This window comes from Dendropsophus ebraccatus, chromosome 11, assembly GCF_027789765.1.
Source record: "Dendropsophus ebraccatus isolate aDenEbr1 chromosome 11, aDenEbr1.pat, whole genome shotgun sequence".
Classification (NCBI taxonomy): Eukaryota; Metazoa; Chordata; class Amphibia; order Anura; family Hylidae; genus Dendropsophus; species Dendropsophus ebraccatus.
The window spans coordinates 38326753-38352329 of NC_091464.1; the positions used below are offsets into that span (position 1 = coordinate 38326753).

The following is a 25577-nucleotide window of genomic DNA, read 5'->3' on the forward strand; positions in this document are numbered from 1 at the left end:
ATCTGAATTTTTTTTTTCTTGGAGTGTCATCCACGGGCTACCCACAGTTATATATATGTATAGGAGCCCGAACCACAAATTTGGACTGTATAGTAACTTGTCCAAACCTTTAGCAGTCATGTGCACTGGCCCACAGAATAGAACGGGTCACATACTACCTGCAATTGTGCACCCACCATTGTATAGTATACACCCAAAGTTTTGCGGTCATGTTTATAGCTGCCTGAAGCAGTCACTTAAAGGGTTCGTTACTATGTTCTATGTATAAGAGATATACCATTGTATTTCTGTTTCAAATTTACCCCTGCACGCTATGACTTAGAGCTATATACAACTCACAATGTACAGGAGGTCTTTCACATTTTGAAATAAAGACTTAAAGAAAAGTTCTATACAACCCACCTGTAAGATACCAAACCTCCCTCTATGGAACCTGTCACCTCTTTTCTACCTTGACAAATGCTAACACCATAGAGTACAAGCACGGATTATATGCTATAGGATATCATCTTATAAAAAGGTTCACAATACCTCTGCAACTGTAAAAATAATGTAGGAAGCCCTACACCTGCTGGGCTCTACAGGACCAGGAAAAATCTGGTGTATTTATGAGCAAATCATGTAGGTCTGCATCCTGCATGCTGACTGGTGTGAGACTTCATAGAGCACATCCAGGGGGTACAGAGACTATAATGCGTGAAGTGATTGGGTAGCATCAGTCTTTATGTATAGGTTGTAAAATATACAGGAACACATATATTCTGTAAGATATACCAATATATGACATGGACAACATGTGCTGGTGCCATTGTGAGCAGCTTACAACCTCTTAGATACAGCGTATCCCTCTAAATGCACTTTTTTGTATCCTCAGGGCAGAACATCACTCATACAATTATTTGTCTACAATCTTTTCTTACAGACTAGAATAAAAACATGACGTGGTCAGTGACATAAAAAATAAAACGTGTTCCCAATCTGAGAGGAGAGCGCGTCAGCTCCTGCGGCAGCCCAGGCTCACTGCTGGGAATGTTTGCAGTAAGGAACTTAGGCAGAAAGCCAGGGGAATGCCTGCAGGAGCCAGCCATGATTCAGCAGATCTGTGCGCTGCTGGACTGCAAGCACAAGTGGGACTTTCATAGTTGCAGTGGTTGTTCAATAAGAACTTTCATAAACCCCACTATGCATTATAAAAAAAAAAGCTTTAAAGAGGTAGTTTAAAAAAAAAAAAATCTTTCAAATCAACTGATGCCAGAAAGTGCAATTTACTACTATTTAAAAAATCTCAAGTCTTGCTGTACTTATCAGCTGCTGTATGTCCTGCAGGAAGTGGTGTATTCTCTCTAGTCTGACACAGTGCTCTCTGCTGCCACCTCTGTCTGTGACAGGAACTGTCCAGAGCAGGAGCAAATACCTATAGAAAACCTTTCTGGCTCTCCAGACTGGAAAGAATACACCACTTATTGCAGGACATACAGCAGCTGATAAGTACTGGAATACTTGAGATTTTTTTTAATAGAAGTAAAATCCAAATCTCTGGCACGAGTTGATTTGCAAGATTTCTCACAGCTTTTATCTGAAGAGCTGTTTTAAAGTCATACATATTAAAGCGGACCATATACTTGAGAGGGCTGTACACTGACTGCTATCCTCCTAGCTCCCCCATAAACATGCATGTTCAGGTCAGATAAATGCACATATAGTAATACACTATCACTAAGGACAAGAAGGGAATAAGCTCATGTCAGACCCTTGTGGCACAACGTGCACATTGAAATCTAATGTGTGTTCAACATGTCAATCGCTTGTTCCTACAGGGAGCTGCTAGTAGCTTATTTTCCTTTAACCATTAAAATAAACTACACTCTATACCAAGCATTAATATACCTGTAGTCCAATAGTACATTTTGTATATACCCTACTGTGTTCAATAGTAAATTTTGCCCGAAAACTCCCTTTAATTTGACAATTTACATCCAATAACTATCCATCTAATGTGAATGGGGGTCTTCCACTTCACCCATGATGTCGGGGGAGAGAATGTTGCATTGCAACATCCCTGATACTATGTTCGCAGGGGGTACCCGCTGGAGTTATTTTTGAGAGTGCTTTCTCTAATTGCCCCATTCAGTACACATGCATGATCCTCGGAGATAGCCGTTGACCAAGCTGCGTGTCCATGTACACAGGGGGTAGATGGCAACCTTTATGTTTAATCTCTTACAATAATTATGTCAGGGGTTATCAATGTAAATTTCTTCCAAAAAAATGTCTTTTTTTGTATCTGCTTAATTTTTTCTGGCTTTACCATACAATGCCCCACTGACAGCGCATACATAGTGAGGGCACAGGGCAAGATGTGGATCTGTACATGCAGAGGCACCAAATGGGGGTCATTTTTCCCACAGATACTATGGCAGGAAAAGTGATCACATGACGTATAGCGGAGGTATTGTGCATCTGTGCTAACCATGTGGTCACAGACGTCGTTCCTATTACGCTACCTCCTGATATAAGCTGCTCCATGTACAGTTTCAGCAACTTTTGCATAAATCAGACTTCAGGCTGACATAATACAAGCTGAGACATGCCTCTCTATAAGACACTGGAATGTACACCCCCACTAACCATCCCTCAGGAGAGAGCGCTCTACATTGTTCCCAAAAAGGAGCAGAAAACTAAAATATAAGGTTTATACATTGTTACATTGTGCACAAACATGACAAGTACCAGTAATTCCACAAAATATTATAAAGAATATTATAAATTATAAAATATTTATAGTTGTAAAATTATAAAGTAATAGGGAATGATTTAGGGAAAACTTCCTAGAAGGCTGTGAAAGCAATATCTGCATATACCATATACCCTGGGGGGAGGGAATAAAACTGGTATAAAAGGGTGACTCACATCAAGTCTGAATGCCACAAAGGACAATGAGGAAATTCCTCTTTCAAGAAAAAGAGAAGATTTCTCAAACTGGTGTAAAGTAGAATTGTCTCAGTTGCCCCTAGCAACCAATCAGATTCCACCTTTCATTCCCCACGGATTCTTTGAAAAATGAAAGGTGGAATCTGATTGGTTGCTAGGGGCAACTAAGACAATTCTACTTTACACCAGTTTGAGAAATCTCCCCCAAAGTGTACCATACAGTAAGGTCCCCATACAACCTAGACTTTAGTCAGCCATATGGGGCTCTCCTGAACGACCACTGACATATGATGGAAAATCAAAACTTACCCCTTTGTTCAGGGAGAGATAAGCCACAGTCAGAGCTGTCTAGCTGAGGCTCACTCCTCCCCCTAGAGCAGGGATGTCAAACTCAGGCCCTCCAGCTGTTGCAAAACTACAAATTGCATCATGCCTGGACAATCAATGACTGGTATAGGAGATTGTTGAGAGCATGGTCACATATTAATCACCTATCCAGTGGATAGGTGACGTGCTATTAGTGGGCCAGCCATATTAAGCTCACCTATGATTGTGGAAATTTGCTCCATTCTAGCTATTTGTGTCATGTACTTATTTTGTAAGTTGGTCTTATGAAATGAAGCTCAGCAAAAAAATTCAGTCCGGAATTTCTTGTTGTTTTTTCCCCTGTGGTGTCTCCCAGCTACAAGACAGATTTAGCTTTTGTATTATTGTTAAAGTGATTGCTTCCTATTTCCTCTGCCTGGCGATGATATGGTTGATAGACTTCCCTCCTACAGCAAGTGAGATTCCAATCTACATGGGTGTAGGGTGTGAATGAGAATGGTATGCTTTAATGTCAGGTTGTATGTTTCTCAAAGAATAGTCTAATTATATATATATATATATATATATACACACAGGTACATTATAGCAGCAGTGTTTATAGCTGAGTGTGAGTGAAGGCACATTATAGCAGGAATGGAGAGGATGTGAAACACAAGGGCTGACAGAGACTGCGGGGAGTATGAAGGAATGAGCAGGACATATGTGGGCACAGTATAGCAGCACTCTCTGTGCGGGGATTACAGCTATGGAGAGATTACCTCCACAGTCTTGTCCCCTGATGCAAACCCCAGCCTGAAGTGGATCTGCTATGATATGGAAGGTGAGGCAGACTCACTGGGTCAGAGTACAAGGCTGTAGACCACCCTGTTCAGACTATGCCCCTTCCCCACTCGCCCTCCCACACAGTACAGGGAGCTCTTAAACCAAAGCAATGCTCTTAAAACAAGTTACAATTTTGAAAAACTGTGAGCTCTTCTTGCAAAACGCTCTTAATGCAAGTTACTCTTAAACAAACAAAGGTACCACTGAGTGTATATATATATATATATTTGCAGTGTATTTTGTATAACTCTAATATATGCAAAAATTAAGCAAATTTATAATGAACCTTGATCCTACTTACCCTGCAGATTTTTGTATACAGCACTTATCCAAACTTATGTGTCTCCAGGCTCGTGGTGTTACTCCACCATTTGTCGAGGTGTCTGTTATAAAGGTAACTGTGCTGTTTATGCAGCTCCATTGGGAGTAGATAAAGTGGGTCTGGGGGTTCAACCACTGGACCCCCCATTAGATCAGCTAGTTATCTTCTATGCTTTGTCAAATAAGAAAATCCCTTTAAGTGCAATGGCAGCCACATTATGATGTCAAGAGCTGAGAAACACCTTATCTTCTTTGCTGCTGAACTGACACAGCGGTGTCAATACAGCGGCAGAAAGTAAATTATGATGCAATAGTTCTATAAGAGTGTCAAGAGTTCAGTCTGTGACAAGACATGACATGCAGCCTAAGGCTGGGTTCACACTATGTATATTTGAGGCTGTATTTGGTCCTCATGTCAGGTCCTCATAGCAACCAAAACCAGGAGTGGATTGAAAACACAGAAAGGATCTGTTCACACAATGTTGAAATTGAGTGGATGGCCGCCATATAACAGTAAATAACGGCCATTATTTCAATACCACAGCCGTTGTTTTAAAATAACAGCAAATATTTGCCATTAAATGATGGCCATCCACTCAATTACAACATTGTGTGAACAGAGCCTTTCTGTGTTTTCAATCCACTCCTGGTTTTGGTTGCTATACAGCCTCACAAATACAGCCTCAAATATACATAGTGTGAACCCAGCCTCAGGCTGCAATCACACGTCCCATAAAATTGTCCGAGGTCGCCGATCCAGGTCGCGGCACAGATCATGTTAATGGCTGCATTCACATCAATGGTCCCTAAAAATTGTCCGTGGTCGCGGCGTGATCCGCTCTGCGATAAAATAGGACATGTCCCAGTGCGGCACGGATCCGCCCCCTCCCCCCCGCTGCCGAGATGACAGGAGAGCACATCTGTCATCGCATCTACTACACACCTATTTCCCCGGACCGGCCGGCTTAATGTTCACCTGAAGTGGCCATGGACTACAGAGTAGTCCAGGCCACTTCCGGTAAACGCAAGTAGCGGTCAGCACAGGGGAATAGGTGAGTAGTAGATGCGATAACAGGAGAGCACAATGTCATCTCTGCGGCAGGGCTACGGTGATCTGTGCCGTGATCCTACTCCTGAATGAGGCCCAAGGGCTCTTTTACATGGCCTGATCTGCAGCTTAGAAATATCGGCTCATGCAAAAGGGCCTTACCGTGTCACTGTCTTTATAACAAAAAACTTTGGACATGTCAGAAAGACATGTCAAAAGTTTTGTTTGGTCCATGTCTGAGTGTTCAAAACCTTGTCGATCCTGAGAATGAGCCAGGAGAAGACTAAGCTAAGTGCGGTCCTTTCCCAGCTCTGTGTCAAGTAACACTCAGACCCGCTCCTGGGTCCTGTTGATGGCCACCGACTGTCATCTTTGTCTGGCATCCGGATATGTTCACGTACATGGCTCTTCCAGCTGCAACGTCATAGCCCGATGGGCAGGACATTGGCTGAGTGGGGAACCACTCTGAGGTTGCAGCTAAAAGAGCGGTGCTATGGGGCATGAGGATAGTTACGTTTACATTGTTTATTATTTTCCCACACCCCCTGCCTGTCTGGCCTTTTACAGTTTCGTGGGACTTCTTCTTTAAGTGTATATCTGTGTTCCACATAGTGAACAAGCTGTTGTCTGCCTTTTTTTGACATGGAAACACAACAGACAAGATAAAATAAGACTTGTGCAGGATGAGTGAATGAAAACAACGAATGAAGAATGTACTGTGTCACCTAAATTTGTGCCAGGGCAGCATTGCTTCATCTGACCTAATCCAGGCTGTAAAACAGGCAGGATCCATCTAACTGAATAAGTAATCCAATGATTTGTCATGGGCATAGAGATGCCTCGCTAAGTGACTGCTACACTATTAATATTCTACTAATTACCCATTGTGGACAAACAGAAATACAAGTGTTTATAAAATAAGCAAAAAACATCCATAAGAGCCCGCTCAGGCCCCATTCACACGTCCGTGTCAGTTTTTACTGTCAGGAAATCCTGATCAGGAGGCCTCAAATGTCATCAGGAAAGTATCAGGATTTCCTGACAGTAATCCGTTTTTACCTTCAGTAAACCATCAGGAAAAGCCTTCAGGATTTCCTGATGGAGAAGAAAAAAAAAAAAAGTGATTTCAATATGGTCTAGTATGCCAACAAACATAACAAGTACCCACATCGCCCCTCGTGTACCTTGCCACTGCGTCCCCCTCGTCTACCCTGCCACTGCGCCCCCCTCGTCTACCCTGCCACTGCCTCCCCCTCGTCTACCCTGCCACTGCCTCCCCCTCGTCTACCCTGCCACTGCCTCTCCCCCTCATGTCATCCTCTTATCTGTAGCAGAACTACAACTCCCATTATGTAATGTAGTCCTGCATATTACAACACAAACCATGATGGGAGATGTAGTTCTACTGTGCCCCTGCCTCCCCCCTCCTATACTGTGTTATCCTCTAATCTGTTGCAGAACTACATCTCCCATTATGAACTGCCAATAGGGCATGATAGGGGTTGTAGTTCTGTAACAGGGAGAACAGGTTGCAAAGCTACAACTCCCATCATGGCCTGCAACCTGTAAGGCCACATGTTGCAAAACTACAACTCCCATCATGGCCTGTCACCAGGCCATGATGGGAGTAGTAGTTCTGCAACCTGAATGGCCACATGTTGCAAAACTACAACCCCCATCATGGTCTGTCAGCAGGCCATGATGGCAGTAGTAGTTCTGCAACCTGAAAGGCCACATGTTGCAAAACTGCAACTCCCATCATGGCCTGTAAGCAGGCCACCATGATGGGAGTAGTAGTTCTGCAACCTGAATGGCCACATGTTTCAAAACTACAACCCCCATCATGACTGTCAGCAGGCCATGATGGGAGTAGTAGTTCTGCAACCTGAATGGCCACATGTTGCAAAACTACAACTCCCATCATGGCCTGTCAGCAGGACATGGTAGGAGTTTTAGTTCTGGGCAGAAGGTGGGTGATCTCACCTGTCCCGGTGTCCGGTCCAGGAGGGTAGGCCGGGAGGCTGGCAGCGGCGGCAGCAGCAGGTGGCGAGTAACGGGGCTCCAGGGCAGTCCCGGCGGGCTTCCGCTTCACGGGGGGGGGGGGGGGGGTCTAGCTGTGAGTTGGATGCGGAGTCCCGATCGGCACCAGCTTCACGGGGGGGGGGGGGTAGGCGCGGGGTGCAGAGTCCCACCGGACACCTGCTTCATTGGGGGGGGGGGGGGGGGGGCGTTGTTGGTGACGCGGGGTGCAAAGTCCCGGCGGGCACCTGCTTCACGGGGGGCGGGGGGGGGAGGGGGTTGCGCGGGGTGCAGAGTCTCGGCGGGCACCTGCATCATGGGTACGGCGGGGGGCGCTCTCCCAGGCCATCCGGAGGTGCGGACGCTTTCCTGATGAGCATCAGGAAAGCGTCCGGAGCTCCCATAGATTTCTATGGGGGCGTCCGTTCCGGGTTTCCGGATGAAAATAGGACAGGACCTAAAAAATCCTGACCTATTTTCCGGAAAGGACACCCTTCGGGAAAAATCCGGAAGGGTGTCCGTGTCTAATGTAATCTTATGGGTCCGGAAATCCGTCTGGATTTCCTGATAAGAAATCCGGGTGGATTTTCCGGACGTGTGAAGGGGGCCTTAAATTTCTGGGTGCGGTGCCGCGAGTGGCCGCGGGGGGGGGGGTTGCAGGGTTAGGGGTTGTGCCGCGAGTGCCCGTGGCCTGCAGAAGAGGCGGCGGACGAAGAGGCAGTGGGAGGCTGGGCAGACCGGGGGCAGCGGTGGAAGGTGGTCCGGGTGAGTGGAACTCCCGACGCTTTCAGGAAAGCGTCCGGGGCCCGGGCGCTCCCATAGACTTCTATGGGGGCATCTGGGCCGGATTTCCGGCCGAAAATAGGACAGTTTCTAAAAAATCCGGTCCTATTTTCCGGAAGGGTGTCCGTGTCCAATGAAAGTCTATGCGTCCGGAAATCCGTCCGGATTTCCTGATAGGAAATCCGGGTGGTTTTTCCCGGACGTGTGAAGGGGGCCTTAAAGAATTGACATGTCAGTCCTTTGAGCGGAAGGGCGCAAAGAGCGGAGGCGCGCGAGGCCTCCCATTGAAAGAGATAGCAGACTGGACTGGGCACAAAGTCTGCAGGCAGGGGTTGCAAGTGGAATCTCTGCGCCGATTATGTGGTGTGAATGGGCCCTAAGGTTGGAATCACACATGACGCTATTTTTTTTTCAAAAGAGAAAAACGTATCTGTAAAGAAAGAAAGATACAAATGTGGGGACTGTAAGACTATAGAAAACTAGTATTAGGGCCTATTCCGTACCTCCCATTTGCCTCTAATTTTATCTGTAAGAAAAAAAACTAACAAAAAGACAAAAGGTGCAACAGCTTGCCACTAGGGATGGTCCGAACAGAGTTCGGTTCGGGTTCGTACGAACCCCAACCCTCGGCAATGATTCCCGCTGTCTGCCCGCTCCGGATCCAGCAGAACCCTGACCTGAACTCAATCAAATATCTCAGGAGTGACCTGAAAACAGTGTCCACCTATGGTACCCATTCAAGCTTGTGAGGATCTGCTGAAAAGAATGCCAGGAAATCCCCAAATGCAGGTGTACAAACCTTGTGACATCATACCCAAGAAGACTGGAGGCAAGAATCAATGCTGAGTAATGAATTTGAATACTTATATTACTTATATTTTTCTATTATGGGTTTTTGAGAATGTGGCTCAGTGACTAGCACTGTTACCTTACAGGGCTGGGATCCTGGGTTAACATCCCATCAAGGACAACATCTGCAGAGAGTTTGTAGGTTTTACTCATTCTTTTGTGAGGTTCCTTCCATACTCAAAAAAAAACAAACAACCAAAGCTAGGTTAAAGGGGTTATCCAGCACTACAAAAACATGGCCACTTTCCCCCTACTGTTGTCTCCAGTTTGGGTGGGGTTTTGAAACTCCGTTCCATTGAAGTAAATGAAGCTTAATTGGAAACCGCACCTGAACTGGAGACAACAGTAGGGGGAAAGTGGCCATGTTTTTGTAGCGCTGGATAACCCCTTTAATTTGTAACTTAAGGTCCTATTAGATACAGCTATTTTAAACATGCCTTTTTGGAAACAACCTGAAATCGTTCACCATACCACACAGAATGATAGTCATTAGTTACTATCATTACTGCCATCAATAATTCCTTCAGCAAAATAACAAACCATGTGTACATTTAGTGAAGGATTAGTGAATGACTGACGCCTTCCCGTCAGGGAATCAAACCCCGGTCTCCCGCGTGAAAGGCGGGGATACTTACCACTATATTAACAATTTTATAAATAGCTTAAAATATAGGGTCAGCGACACACAAAATTTTTTCAATATAACAATTTTTTGAACAATAATCGCCCTGTATAAAAGGGATCTTAGATTGTGAGCCTTAGGGTCCTATCAGACTGGCCGATGAGGCCCTATCAATAATGTAAACCAGCACCGATCTAGCAGTTTATTAAACCTATTACACAGCACGATAATCATTTAGCAAGGACTGCACAGACATCGTTAGTGATGTCCGTGCAGCTCTTGCCCTAAACTGTATACATTAACTCTCCATGCTCCTGGTGTTCTACTGCCCTCTGCTCGCTTCCCAGAGCTGCCGCTGTAGCTTCAGAGTGGGTCTCTGAACTGACAGGCCGCTCAGCCAATCACTGGTGGTTCGATTATCGCTCCATGTAATGGGGGGCAGGGGCACTTTACAAGCTATGCAAAGTGCTGCGAAATAAATCAAAGAATTTATTATTGAATGGAGAACTTAAACAACTTAAAGGGTCTGAAGACTATGAATTGCACTGTCTGCGGATTATGTAAGCACTTTCTATACAGGCCACATTTGTGTAGTTTGGCACTTCCAACAATAGATGTCTATTGTTCGGCCCCTTTACCACTACCGAATCGGCGCAGAGATTCCGTGCGGAACAAACTGATAGAAGGCAGGATTCGGCACGGGGGGGGTTCGGCACAGAATCTTGGCACTGATTCCGTAGTGTGAACGGGGCCTACTGAGGAAAATGACAGGAGGTGACTGTATCCTACAAATATACAATATAAGCGTTAATGCTATGTGATACTTTTATGCCATAAAGACCAATGACCTAAATGTGCCTAATCCATATATTACTACTGTAATATATGGGTTAAAGGGGTTGTCCAGCGAAAATCTTTTTCTTTCAGATCAACTGAAATCAGAAAGTTATAGATTTGTAATTTACTTTTATAAAAAAATCTCAAGTCCTACCATACTTATCAGCTGCTGTATGTCATGCAGGAAATGTTGTTTTATTTTCAGTCTGACACAGTGCCCTCTGCTGAAATCTCTGGCCAAGACAGGAACTGTCCAGAGCAGGAGAGGTTTTCTACGGGATTCATAGAAAACCGAGACAGAGTTCCAGTTGATTTAAAAGGTTTTCACAGGATAACCCCTTTAAGCCATAAAATTTCACATGGTGTCTGAGGGGTGTAGCTATTGTCAGCAAATTTAACAAAATAATACAAAGTGTATAATACAAAGTGTCCTTTCGTAAAACGCAAATATCCCAAAACCTAGGCTAGATCCGTTTAAAGGGGTACTCCAGCAGGGGGGGGGGGCACCTTTATGCTGGGACCGGGGAGGAGGTGGCCGAGGGAAAGGACGTCCACTCACCTTCCCGGTTTCAGCGGCGGGTCCCACATCGCGGCGCTCCGGTACCCGGCCGCTTCCGGGTGTCTGACGCGGGCCCGAGACGTGACGTCTCAGGTCTGCTCAGCCACTCAGTGAAGGAGGCGGGATCCGTTTCAAGTCAGCTCAAATCCCGCCTCCTTCACCAAGTGGCTGAGCGGACCTGAGACGTCACGTGAGACACCCGGAAGCGTCCGGGAACCGGGCACCAGAGCACCGCGATGCGGGACCCGCCGCTGAAACCGGGAAGGTGAGTGGACGTCCTTTCCCTCGGCCACCCCCTCCCCGGTCCCAGCAAAAAGGTACCCCCCCCGCTGGAGTACCCCTTTAACATTACAGCAGCACGGTGTCTGTACCGTGAATCATACGGCACATACAGCACAAAGTTGTTGGTTTTGTTACACTTTAAGTGTCTTGTATGCTGTAGCAATAGCTTTGTTCTTCACTAGAAGTAAGGAGCCAAAACCTGAAAAACGACCCATGCCAATAATTCTCTCACCAAATCTCATGCAGGCGCTGTGATTACTGGTATAAGGCATTTTCCAGGAATCTGCCAAACCCAGATTTATCCACCACGCTGCCAGGTAGTAAACGGGACTCATCAGCTGACTTTTTGCTGGCATTAAGCATGGTGAGCTTTAGGTTTAGGTGGTGCAGGATTATCATGGAAACTTATGGTAATCTCTGCAGAGGTCACAGAACAAACATATTTTGCAGTCACTTGTAACAAAGCACAAAGCATCTTACTGTATGTAAAGTGGCTGATCTGTTCAGTATGACCCATACTACTACCAATGTCTATGGAAATGAGGTGGCTGTGTGCCTGATGGTACACACCTCTTTACAATGGGTGTGACTGAATAACTGAGCAGTACTATAAAGCTGACAAATTATTGATGTGGACAGTGTTCATCACAGCAGGACAATACTTCCCAGACACGGGGGGGATTTATCAAAAATGGTGTAAAGTGAAACTGGCTCAGTTGCCCATAGCAACCAATCAGATTCCACTTTTCATTTCCCAAAGAGTCTGTGAGGAATAAAAAGTGGAATCTGATTGGTTGCTAGGGGCAACTGAGCCAGTTTAACTTTACTTCTATTTAAAAATCTCAAGTCTTCCCATACTTATCCTGAAATGTTGTTTTTTCCAGGAGACAGAGCTCTCTGCTGACACCTCTGTCCGAGACAGGTTTTCTATGGGGATTTGCTGCTGCTCTGGACAGTTCCGGTCTCGGCCAAATATGTCAGCAGAGGGCACTCTATCAGACTGAAAAGAAAACAACATTTCCTGCAGGACATACAGCAGCTGATAAGTATGGCAAGACTGGAGATTTTTAAATAGAAGTAAATTACAAATCTATCTAACTTAATGAAACCAGCTGATCTGAAAGAAAAAGCTTTTAGCTGGACAACCCCTTTAAAATCAATTATTGGTGTTGCACAGTGTGTGTGCAGCCCTAGCCTGTGTCTTCATCATAGTAACTAATGATACAAGCGCCGTACATGATGTGACGCAGTGTAACATCTGTCACGTCTGTGCTCCTCAGTCTGAATCAGTGCACACTGTGTACGGCCAGGCAGACATTTGCATTGCTATTTTGGCCCATAATTTATGTGACACTTGTAGTAGATTTATGGACTGCTGCTATAGAAGAAGCAAAAGGCCAGCTTTGATCAACAGCAGCCACACGCTTTGTATTAACAACTGGCCTGTCCTTGTATCTTTCAGGCTGAATTACTTGTGATCTTTAGATGAGGAATGACACTCGCTGACCTTGATGTAAAGACGCCAGACATTGGTATACTGGGCCACCCATCTAACTCTCTGGCTGATCTGTGCTTCTTACATATTCATTATTAGAATTTCTTTTATAGGTTATGTTCACATTAAGTTAAAAACAAAATGGTGTCTGCTCTTTCTTTTTAAAGGGGTTGTTAACTGACAACTGGTGCCAGAGATTTGTAATTTACTTCTATTAAAAAATCTCAAGTCTTTTAGTACTTATCAGCTGCTGTGTGTCCTGCAGGAAGTGGTGTATTTTTTCCAGACGGACACAGTACCCTCTGCTGCCACTTCTGTCCATGTCAGGAACTGTCCAGAGCAGTAGCAACTCCCCAAAGAAAACCTGTCATGCTCCCCAGACTGGAAAGAATACACCCCTTCCTGCAGGACATACAGCAGCTGATAAGTACTAAAAGACATAACATGTTTTAATAGAAGTAAATTACAAATCTCTGGCACTATCTGGCACCAGTTTAATTAAAAAAAAATGTAAGGGTGAACTACCCCTTTAAAATTAATTCTGTTATTAGCGCATTTTCAATCACCTCATGGAATGCACTTAAGTCAATGGAATGACTGGTGTCCAATGCACACAGTATATAAAATAAGGGACGTTCTCAACGTCAAAATAATGATCATGACAATTATGATAGATAGATGTGATAGCCCCCCCCAGTGCTTGTAACGTCCTTACCAGAGACACAATTATATTAACAATTGCACGGGAACGGCGCAGAGGATGAGGGTAAGACACGTACCTTTATTCTCCGCACTTGGTGTGCAATAGGGAGCCATCAGCAGGTTAGAGTTGTCCTGTTTAACTTGTGGGGAACACATCTCCTCTGTTCTAATGATTGGTGCAGATCCCAGCAGTCAGATCCCCATTGATCACCTAGTTATCCCCTTTCGTATCGTATGGATAGGAGATAACGTGAAATGGTCGGAATACCCCTTTAGGGTACAAACCCACTTGACGTATTTGCTGTGTGAATCAGTCTTAAAAATAAGCAGGCAAAACGCAAGTTGGCTTTATACGATTGTTCTGCGCTAAAATACGCAATTGCGTATTTTTGAAGCGTGAAGCTTGTTGTTAGCAAAGCATAAGTTGTTAACAACCTGTGCGAAAAACGCATGTAGCTTCACGCTTCAAAAATACGCAATTGCGTATTTTAACAACTTATGCTTTGCTAACAACAAGCTTCACGCTTCAAAAATACGCATTCGCGTATTTTAACACAGAACAATCGTATAAAGCCAACCTGCGTTTTACCTGCTTATTTTTAAGACTGATTCACGCAGCAAATACGTCAAGTGAGTTTGTACCCTTAATGTAAGCATCTGAACTTAAACGTCTCAGTCAACAAGTATTAGATAAATACAGTGGTGGGAGAAGGGGGCCATTCACTCAAATAACACACATTACAATCACTGTCCCCTCTAAGCTTCAGCCACAGCTGAGCAGAATGGCAGGGGTGCTGAGCAATGGTCAGGCTACCCAACCTGACCTCCATCCCTCCCCATACACTATCCCACCTGACCTCCATCCCTCCCCATACACTACCCCACCTGACCTCCATCCCTCCCCATAAACTACACTACCTGACCTCCATCCCTCCCCATACACTACCCCACCTGACCTCCATCCCTCCCAATACACTACCCCACCTGACCTCCATCCCTCCCCATACACTACCTCACCAGACCTCCATCCCTCCCCATACACTACCTCACCAGACCTCCATCTCTCCCCATACACTACCCCACCAGACCTCCATCCCTCCCCATACACTACCCCACCAGACCTCCATCCCTCCCCATACACTACCCCACCAGACCTCCATCCCTCCCCATACACTACCCCACCTGACCTCTATCCCTCCCCATACACTACCCCACCTGACCTCCATCCCTCCCCATACACTACCCCACCTGACCTCCATCCCTCCCAATACACTACCCCACCTGACCTCCATCCCTCCCCATATACTACCCCACCAGACCTCCATCCCTCCCCATACACTACCCCACCAGACCTCCATCCCTCCCCATACACTACCCCACCTGACCTCTATCCCTCCCCATACACTACCCCACCTGACCTCTATCCCTCCCCATACACTACCCCACTTGACCCCCATCCCTCCCCATACACTACCCCACCTGACCTCCATCCCTCCCAATACACTACCCCACCTGACCGTTCCACACACACTACCCCAGCTGACCCCCATCCCTCCCCATACACTACCCTACCTGACCCCAATCCCTACACACACTACCCGACCTCCTTACCCACATACACACTACCCAACCTGACCTCATCCCTCTACACACCCACACAATACCCCACCTGACCCATCCCCCGACACCCAGTACTCCCCACACATAGTTACAATACTGCTGCTCCAGAATGCGGGCTGCAGCACCAGGAGACGGGGCTGAAGGCAGGTGCAGGAGGAAGACGGAGCTGGAGGCAGATGCAGGAGGAAGACTGGGCTGGAGGCAGATGCAGGAGGAAGACTGGGCTGGAGGCAGGAGCAAGAGGGGGCCGGAGCGCGGCACTGCTGTGGCCAACCGTACGCAGTTACTGTGCCAGGTGATGTCACAGTAGCTACGTCCAGGCAGTATGTGGAGCGGGGAATACGTGGGGTCGGGCCGCACTGTAAGGCCGCGGGGCTGTGTTGGAGCTTGCATGCGCCGCACACTTTTCCGTATGTGGCCACGTGTCAGTGACTATGGCTACGCGGGTCATAGGTTCGCCATCTCAGGCTGAGCGGGCGGCTGGAGGCAGTAAACGGGCACTCCCTGTGAGCTGAGCGGCTGGGCGCTGCACGGCTTAAAGGAACGGTAATTACAATGTTGTATAACTGTGTAATGTGTGTTACTTAGTGAAAAAATGCTTTACACGGCACTACCCCTTTAAGTTTGAGAATTGAGGTACTGTACCACTGTATTAGAATAAGAGGTCCTGTGTACTTAGGGTATAACGGCATGATACTATACAGTATATTACTGCTACTATAACGGCATGATACTATGTATTACTGCTACTATAATGGCATGATACTATACAGTATATTACTGCTACTATAACGGCATGATACTATGTATTACTGCTACTATAACGGCATGATACTATATATTACTGCTACTATAACGGCATGATACTATATATTACTGCTACTATAACGGCATGATACTATACAGTATATTACTGCTACTATAACGGCATGATACTATATATTACTGCTACTATAACGGCATGATACTATGTATTACTGCTACTATAACGGCATGATACTATATATTACTGCTACTATAACGGCATGATACTATATATTACTGCTACTATAACGGCATGATACTATATATTACTGCTACTATAACGGCATGATACTATATATTACTGCTACTATAACGGCATGATACTATATATTACTGCTACTATAACGGCATGATACTATATATTACTGCTACTATAACGGCATGATACTATATATTACTGCTACTATAACGGCATGATACGTCACATTACTATACATGATATCTTACTGCTACTATAATGGCATTACATATTAGTCCCACTATAAACAAGTACGTTTGTCTACCGCCTATTCTAACAGCCATGCAGGTTCTCCTGTGTATGTCTATGAGGAGTTAGAGGCAGTATCGGACTGGAGTGCCTTGGCCCACCAGGGGAAATCATTCTTGGGGCCCACCCTTCTGCCACCGCACTTATCTATGGTAACATTAACACGGTGTGATATGGGGCAGCATAGGGCTGCAAATGATTGCTAATCAGCAGGGCAGGTGATGTGCAGCCGACAGCAATGATCTTAGCCGCACAAAAGATCAAATCAGCCGACTATGGGACATTTGCTTGCATGTCAGCAGATCTCTGGCACTTTAACATGGGCCGATCATCGGCTGAATAGACTTCCTAGGAGCACTTGTTACCGATTATTGGCCGGTGTAATTGGGCTATAAGACAATTTTTTTGTATGATAACGCTGTATACTTAGATACAAGTCATACAGCTACCAATAACACCAGTATACAAAGAGCAAATATCCCCACACATATTACCGCTACATAGTAACTGACCAAATCCTGTCTATCAAGACCGATATTACCAATAAACCAGTATACAGGATGGAAATAGTATCACCATACATATTACCGCTATACTGTTACTGACCAAATCCTGTATACTGAGACCAATATTACCAGTATACAAGGGGGAAATATTACCACAACACCACAACCATTGCTACCATATTGTTACTGACCAAATCTGGTATACTAAGACCAATGAACACCACACCAGATTACAAGTAACAAATAATACCCCCACATACTGACTAACACCACCACATACTGACTAACACCACCAAATACTGACTAACACCACCGCTGCTACTAAATAAAATCCTCTGAACAAAAGATCAATATCCCCTCATACAGTCATATAGAGGTAGCCCCAGCTCTACACCATATACATTACAGTGCAGATATATTTAGTGACTCACAGGGGACGTCTTCTCTGATCAGAGTTCTTCCCTTTTCATCTTCTTCTCCATCTGCCCTGGGCCCTTATGAGAACTTCTCCGAGCCACGAATCCACAGAATCTGCCAGAGAAATATATTAGGCTCCTCACTCTGTCACCATCCTCATCTCTCTACACACTGCACATCTGTACTGGCCCCTTTACACCTTCTCTCAGTGATTAGCCCTGACTATTTGTAGCATGTGTGTGTGTGTGTGTGTGTGTGTGTGTGTGTGTGTGTGTGTGTGTGTGTGTGTGTGTGTGTGTGTGTGTGTGTGTGTATGTATGTATATATATATATATATATATATATATATATATATATATATATTAGTGTACACACCTTGTAGATGGCCCCTTGTTCAGTTCTCCATATAGATGGCCCTGTGTGCCTCTACTATAGTAGAGATCCCCCTCTGTGTAATCCCCTTACAGTAGATGACAACCTCTGTGCATTCCCTATATCAGGGGTAGGGAACTTCTCCAGCTGTTGCAAAACTACAACTCCCATCATGCCTGGACAGCCACAGCTAAAGCTGTAGTTTTGCAACAGCTGAAGAGCCAAGGTTCCCTATTCCTGCCCTATAGTATATAGCCCCCTCTGTGTAGTCCACTAAAGTAGATGCCCCTCTCTGTGCATGCCCTATTGTATACACACCGCACCCAGTATAGTTACCCTTATACATTGTTGTCCCCCTCTGTGTAGTGCCCTTTATAGATGCCTCCTCAGTGTTGTCCTCCTTATAAATTGCCCCCAACCAGTGTCCCTTATAGATGGCTCCCTGTGTTATCCCCCTTATAACTGGCCCGCTTGTGTTATCCATCCCCCCATATAGATAGCCCCCTTATGTTGGCCATCCCTACCCCCCATATAGCTCCTTATGTTGTCTATTCCCCCGTATAGCCCCCTTAGGTTGTCCTTGCCCCATATGTTTTCCTTCCCCTGTATATAGCCCCTTATGTTGTCCTTCCCCTGTATATAGCCCCCCTTATGTTGTCCTTTCCTGTATACAGCCCCCCTTATATTGTCCTTTCCTGTATATAGCCCCTTATGTTTTCCTTCCCCTGTATATAGCCCCCTTATGTTGTCCTTCCCCTGTATATACCCCCCTTATGTTGTCCTTCCCCTGTATACAGCCCCCCTTATGTTGTCCTCCCCCTGTATATAGCCCCCCTTCTGTTGTCCTCCCCCTGTATACAGACCCCCTTCTGTTGTCCTCCCCCTGTATACAGACCCCCTTCTGTTGTCCTCCCCCTGTATATAGCCCCCCTTATGTTGTCCTCCCCCTGTATACAGCCCCCCCTTATGTTGTCCTCCCCCTGTATACAGACCCCCTTATGTTGTCCTCCCCCTGTATATAGCCCCCCTTCTGTTGTCCTCCCCCTGTATATAGCCCCCCTTCTGTTGTCCTCCCCCTGTATACAGACCCCCTTCTGTTGTCCTCCCCCTGTATATAGCCCCCCTTATGTTGTCCTCCCCCTGTATACAGCCCCCCCCTAATGTTGTCCTCCCCCTGTATATAGCCCCCCTTATGTTGTCCTCCCCTGTATACAGCCCCCTTATGTTGTCCTCCCCCTGTATATAGCCCCCCTTATGTTGTCCTCCCCCCTGTATACAGCCCCCCTTATGTTGTCCTCCCCCTGTATACAGCCCCCCTTCTGTTGTCCTCCCCCTATATATAGCCCCCCTTATGTTGTCCTCCCCCTGTATACAGCCCCCCCTTATGTTGTCCTCCCCCTGTATACAGCCCCCCTTATGTTGTCCTCCCCCTGTATATAGCCCCCCTTATGTTGTCCTCCCCCCTGTATACAGCCCCCCTTATGTTGTCCTCCCCCTGTATACAGCCCCCCTTATGTTTTCCTTCCCTGTATATACCCCCTTATGTTGTCCTCCCCCTGTATATAGCCCCCCTATGTTGTCCTCCCCCTGTATACAGCCCCCCTTATGTTGTCCTCCCCTGTATACAGCCCCCCTTATGTTGTCCTCCCCTGTATACAGCCCCCCTTATGTTGTCCTCCCCCTGTATACAGCCCCCCCCCCTTATCTTACCCCCTCTGATAAAAAAAAAACAAAAAAAAAAAACACAAGACTACTCACCTAACCACACGATCCCCCGTCGGTCGCCGGCCTCCTCTTCTCTCTTCTCCTGACAGGTGAGCAGCTCCGTTGCGAAGTGCCGCCAGCGCCATCACTCACCTCAGTGTGCGCCGCGGTGGCTGGGACTTCCGGTATTCGCTCCATGAACCGGAAGTCCTAGCCGCCGCGGCGCACACTGAGGTCAGTGATGGCGCTGGCGGCACTTCGCAACGGAGCTTGCGACACTCTTGTGATCGCAAGCAAATCTCTGCTTGCGGTCACAAGAGTGATTGACAGGGCTTCCCGCTTTGTCAATCAGAACACTTCCTTACATTTAACTGGAAGCGATTGTTGCGATCGCTTCCAGTTAAAAAGGGAGGCGCGGCCCCCGGCCCCCCTAGGAGCGGGGGGGCCCACTCCAGCTCGGGGCCCACCGGGGGTTTCCCCGGCCCCCCGGTGGCCCAGTCCGAGCCTGGTTAGAGGGACACAATATCTGTGTGAATATATATATATATATATAGCTAAATAGGGAGATTATATCCTGAGCCCTAAATAATGTGGATGACCATCTCTGTACAGCACTGCAGAATATGTTGCCACTATACCAGCAGATGTTATGTATACAATTCACTCAGCCCCCTGTACAATTGTGAGCACCTTCTGCTACTTTGTGGTAGTCATCGCCATCCAGTCCAAAAACACCGCAGCCAGGAATTTTTTGAATAGAATCCGTACACCAGGCCGACAGGCACACGTCTCACCACACACATGTTCAGCATCATAGTGAGGTGTGTAGCTGAGACCTGAGGCTAAGCCGCCGCCATCCTCACACCTCCAGGAACAGCCCGCTGCCAATACCTGCTAGCTGTAATACATGGCGCTGGAGGAGGCTGCTGATACGGACAGAGTCCAGACTGTACAATCCCAGTCATTCCCAGTATAACCACCGCACCTTCCACACACATCCGGATTACATAGTAATGAAAAAGAAATCATTGTGATCAAATCATTTCCTTTTAGTGTCTGTAGTAAAAAGTCTTTTACCTGCAGCAGCCCTGTCCTCTATATACACATTCCTCACCTGCAGCAGCCCTCTCCCCTTACACACTGTCCTCACCTGCAGCAGCCCTCTCCCGATACACACTGTCCTCACCTGCAGCAGCCCTCTCCCCATACACACTGTCCTCACCTGCAGCAGCCCTCTCCCCATACACACTGTCCTCACCTGCAGCAGCCCTCTCCCCATACACACTGTCCTCACCTGCAGCAGCCCTCTCCCCATACACACTGTCCTCACCTGCAGCAGCCCTGTCCTCTATATACACATTCCTCACCTGCAGCAGCCCTCTCCCCATACACACTGTCCTCACCTGCAGCAGTCCTGGCCCCTATATACACTGTCCTCACCTGCAGCAGTCCTGGCCCCTATATACACTGTCCTCACCTGCAGCAGTCCTGGCCCCTATATACACTGTCCTCACCTGCAGCAGTCCTGGCCCCTATATACACTGTCCTCACCTGTAGCAGTCCTGGCCCCTATATACACTGTCCTCACCTGCAGCAGTCCTGGCCCCTATATACACTGTCCTCACCTGCAGCAGTCCTGGCCCCTATATACACTGTCCTCACCTGCAGCAGTCCTGGCCCCTATATACACTGTCCTCACCTGCAGCAGTCCTGGCCCCTATATACACTGTCCTCACCTGCAGCAGTCCTGGCCCCTATATACACTGTCCTCACCTGCAGCAGTCCTGGCCCCTATATACACTGTCCTCACCTGTAGCAGTCCTGGCCCCTATATACACTGTCCTCACCTGCAGCAGTCCTGGCCCCTATATACACTGTCCTCACCTGCAGCAGTCCTGGCCCCTATATACACTGTCCTCACCTGCAGCAGTCCTGGCCCCTATATACACTGTCCTCACCTGCAGCAGTCCTGGCCCCTATATACACTGTCCTCACCTGTAGCAGTCCTGGCCCCTATATACACTGTCCTCACCTGCAGCAGCCCTCTCCCCCATATACACTGTCCTCACCTGCAGCAGCTCTCTTCCCCATATACACTGTCCTCACCTGCAGCAGCCCTCTTCCCATATACACTTTCTTCACCTGCAGCAGCCCTCTCCCCCATATACACTGTCCTCACCTGCAGCAGCCCTCTTCCCATATACACTTTCTTCACCTGCAGCAGCCCTCTCCCCCATATACACTGTCCTCACCTGCAGCAGCTCTCTTCCCCATATACACTGTCCTCACCTGCAGCAGCCCTCTTCCCATATACACTTTCCTCACCTGCAGCAGCCCTCTCCCCCATATACACTGCCCTTTCTGGAACAGAACGCTTTAGCTATGCCAGCTCTGATGTTTGGGAGAGTGACTAACAGGTAACAAGGTGCACAAGTAATGTATCATGTACAATAGGAGTATTCTGGGTAAAAAAAAACCCTGACAGGTACATAAGGAAATGTTCACACATGCCTGTCACACTTGCTGTAGTTAATCCACAGTTATGCTTCCCTTTACTACTTTCTATGGTCTGTACCACAATGAATGATAATTGATCGGGTTACGGCCAAATTCATATACATGTAAGAGGTTTTTTTTTAGTTTGTTTTTTTTTAACACAAGAGAATATTATGCATTTAATAAATCATCCAACATTGTTACAATCCAAAGAAAAGAATACAATATAGTGGAATAAAGTCAATGACATCTCAGGACTAAGCCCAGTCCATAAAGACCCAGGACTATAGTGCAGAGGGTCCATCAACTAAGAACCTGCAACCACACCAAGGTGAAGAGCACCTAGCACCATCTGTACACATCTCAGACCCCCACCCCCACCCATCACTAAAACAGGCAGGCGGATGTACCTGGACCATTCATGTGGAGTAGTCAACACCACCCAAAATAAAATGGTCACAACCTTTTGAGCACTCACTTACTACAAACTGGGAGACTTTTCCTGTGTTTTGCACAAAAACTGCAAATGTTGCACAAAACTGTGTGACCTCATTACACTGGTGACAGCGATGCTACGTGCTCCCCAGCGGCTTCCTCAGCTTCCTGTCCTGCTCAACACAAGCCCAATAGATCCATGAAAGTGTGAGGGGAGAGGATGCGGCAGGAGAGGCGTCTTATCCCGCTCCTCCTTCCTGTCTGACATTGTTTGGTCTTGTTACGTAATAAACTTATAATTTACATCGAAAAAATTATTTGTAAATAAATAAATACAGCTCTCTAAACTTCTAAATGTTCCTCAATGACATGAAGGGGAGATCTTAAAAACCTCTTAGAAAGAAAAACTTTCCCTTACACACTGTCCTCACCTGCAGCAGCCCTCTCCCTATACACACTGTCCTCACCTGCAGCAGCCCTCTCCCCTATACACACTGTCCTCACCTGCAGCAGCCCTCTCCCCATACACACTGTTCTCACCTGCAGCAGCCCTCTCCCCATACACACTGTCCTCACCTGCAGCAGCCCTCTCACCATACCCACTGTCCTCACCTGCAGCAGCCCTCTCCTCATACACACTGTCCTTACCTGCAGCAGTCCTCTCCTCATACACACTGTTCTCACCTGCAGCAGCCCTGGCCCCTATATACACTGTCCTCACCTGCAGGAGCCCTCTCCCCTATACACACTGTCCTCACCTGCAGCAGCCCTCTCCCTATACACACTGTCCTCACCTGCAGCAGCCCTGGCCCCTATATACACTGTCCTCACCTGCAGGAGCCCTCTCCCCTATACACACTGTCCTCACCTGCAGCAGCCCTCTCCCCATACACACTGTCCTCACCTGCAGCAGCCCTCTCCCCATACACACTGTCCTCACCTGCAGCAGCCCTCTCCCCATACACACTGTCCTCACCTGCAGCAGCCCTCTCCCCATACACACTGTCCTCACCTGCAGCAGCCCTCTCCCCATACACACTGTCCTCACCTGCAGCAGACCTCTCCCCATACACACTGTCCTCACCTGCAGCAGCCCTCTCCCTCATATACACTGTCCTCACCTGCAGCAGCCCTCTCCCCATACACACTGTCCTCACCTGCAGCAGCCCTCTCCCCCATACACACTGTCCTTACCTGCAGCAGTCCTCTCCTCATACACACTGTCCTCACCTGCAGCAGCCCTGGCCCCTATACACACTGTCCTCACCTGCAGCAGCCCTCTCCCCTATACACACTGTCCTCACCTGCAGCAGCCCTCTCCCCTATACACACTGTCCTCACCTGCAGCAGCCCTCTTCCCCATATACACTGTCCTCACCTGCAGCAGCCCTCTCTCCTATATACACTGTCCTCACCTGCAGCAGCCCTCTCCCCATACACACTGTCCTCACCTGCAGCAGACCTCTCCTTATACACACTGTCCTCACCTGCAGCAGCCCTCTCCCCATACACACTGTCCTCACTTGCAGCAGCCCTCTTCCCCATATACACTGTCCTCACCTGCAGCAGCCCTCTCTCCTATACACACTGTCCTCACCTGCAGCAGCCCTCTCCCCATACACACTGTCCTCACCTGCAGCAGCCCTCTCACCTATACACAGTCCTCGCCTGCAGCAGCCCTCTCCCCTATACACACTGTCCTCACCTGCAGCAGCCCTCTTCCCCATATACACTGTCCTCACCTGCAGCAGCCCTCTCTCCTATATACACTATCCTCACCTGCAGCAGCCCTCTCCCTATACACACTGTCCTCACCTGCAGCAGACCTCTCCTCATACACACTGTCCTCACCTGCAGCAGCCCTCTCCCCATACACACTGCCCTCACCTGCAGCAGCCCTCTCCCCCATATACTGTTCTCACCTGCAGCAGCCCTCTCCCCTATACATAATGTCCTCACCTGCAGCAGCCCCCTCCCCATACACACTGTCCTCACCTGCAGCAGCCCTCTCTCCTATATACACTATCCTCACCTGCAGCAGCCCTCTCCCTATACACACTGTCCTCACCTGCAGCAGACCTCTCCTCAGACACACTGTCCTCACCTGCAGCAGCCCTCTTCCCCATATACACTGTCCTCACCTGCAGCAGCCCTCTCCCCATACACACTGTCCTCACCTGCAGCAGCCCTCTCTCCTATACACACCGTCCTCACCTGCAGTAGCCCTCTCTCCCATATACACTGTACTCCCCTGCAGCAGCCCTCTCCCCATACACCCTGTCCTCACCTGCAGCAGCCCTCTCGCCATACACCCTGTTCTCACCTGCATCATAGAAGGTGTCCAGCACCGCAGTCTCCCCGAAGTCCAGCTCCCCGAAGTTGACGCTGGTGAGTTGCGCCCCCTCGCTGTCACAGGCGCGGTGCAGGCACTGCAGGGCTCCGGACTCCGGGCTGCCCCCCATGGCCGCCTTCATGCTGTCATTGAGCACATAGACCACCCGCAGGGACCTCTGCTTACTCAGCCACTGGGCACCTTCCCCTGAGGAGGGCGGCTCGGTCAGGGCACAGCTGGCGGCTGCCCCACACGGAGGGCTGCACTGAGGCTCCCCTGCCCCGGTCACCCCCAGCTCTCCGGGAGCCGGTACCGAGAGATAGAGCCCGGTGCTGTCCATGCTGTTTGGTGGGAGGTGTAACCGGGTGTGCTCGGTGTGTGGCGGGGATGGCTGTCACCTCATGGGCTCCACAGCCTGTACCGTGTGCTGTGCCGCCTGCTGCCCTGACACATGGAGGGAGCCCGGGCTACAGCGCGGAGGGGACCGGGCACACCGGGGGCATAGCGGCCACCACCGCTGGAGAGGAGTCCGGAGCTCAGGCTCTGTCAGGGGGATATGACGGCTCTGTCCTCCGGGCGGGGGCGGCCCCTGCCTCCTCCTCCTCACACCGGCCGGGGACCCCGGGGGACAGTCCGGCGGGGCAGGGACTCGGGTGTGGCGGCCGGGCGGGAGGGACATCCCCGCTACCTATATACACACCTACCCCAGGGGGTGGACCTGTGTACACCACTATATACAGACCTGTGTACTACACCACTATATACAGACCTGTGTACTACACAACTATATACAGACCTGTGTACTAC

The 25577-nt window shown here is 48.1% G+C and overlaps 1 protein-coding gene across 2 annotated transcripts in view; it reads right to left on the reverse strand.

Annotated features, from left to right (window-relative positions):
- MAP3K15 (mitogen-activated protein kinase kinase kinase 15) overlaps positions 1–25577 on the reverse strand; it is a 191669-nt gene that overhangs the window by 118927 nt on the left and 47165 nt on the right. Inside the window, exon 1 of one of the 2 annotated variants that reach the window (XM_069944508.1) lies at positions 24762–25410. The exons of the other annotated variant lie outside the window; for it this stretch is intronic. Coding sequence (XP_069800609.1) covers positions 24762–25110 — 349 coding nt within the window. The 5' untranslated portion in view covers positions 25111–25410. Of the gene's footprint in view, positions 1–24761; positions 25411–25577 lie in introns of those variants that run through there. 2 annotated transcript variants of the gene reach the window in all.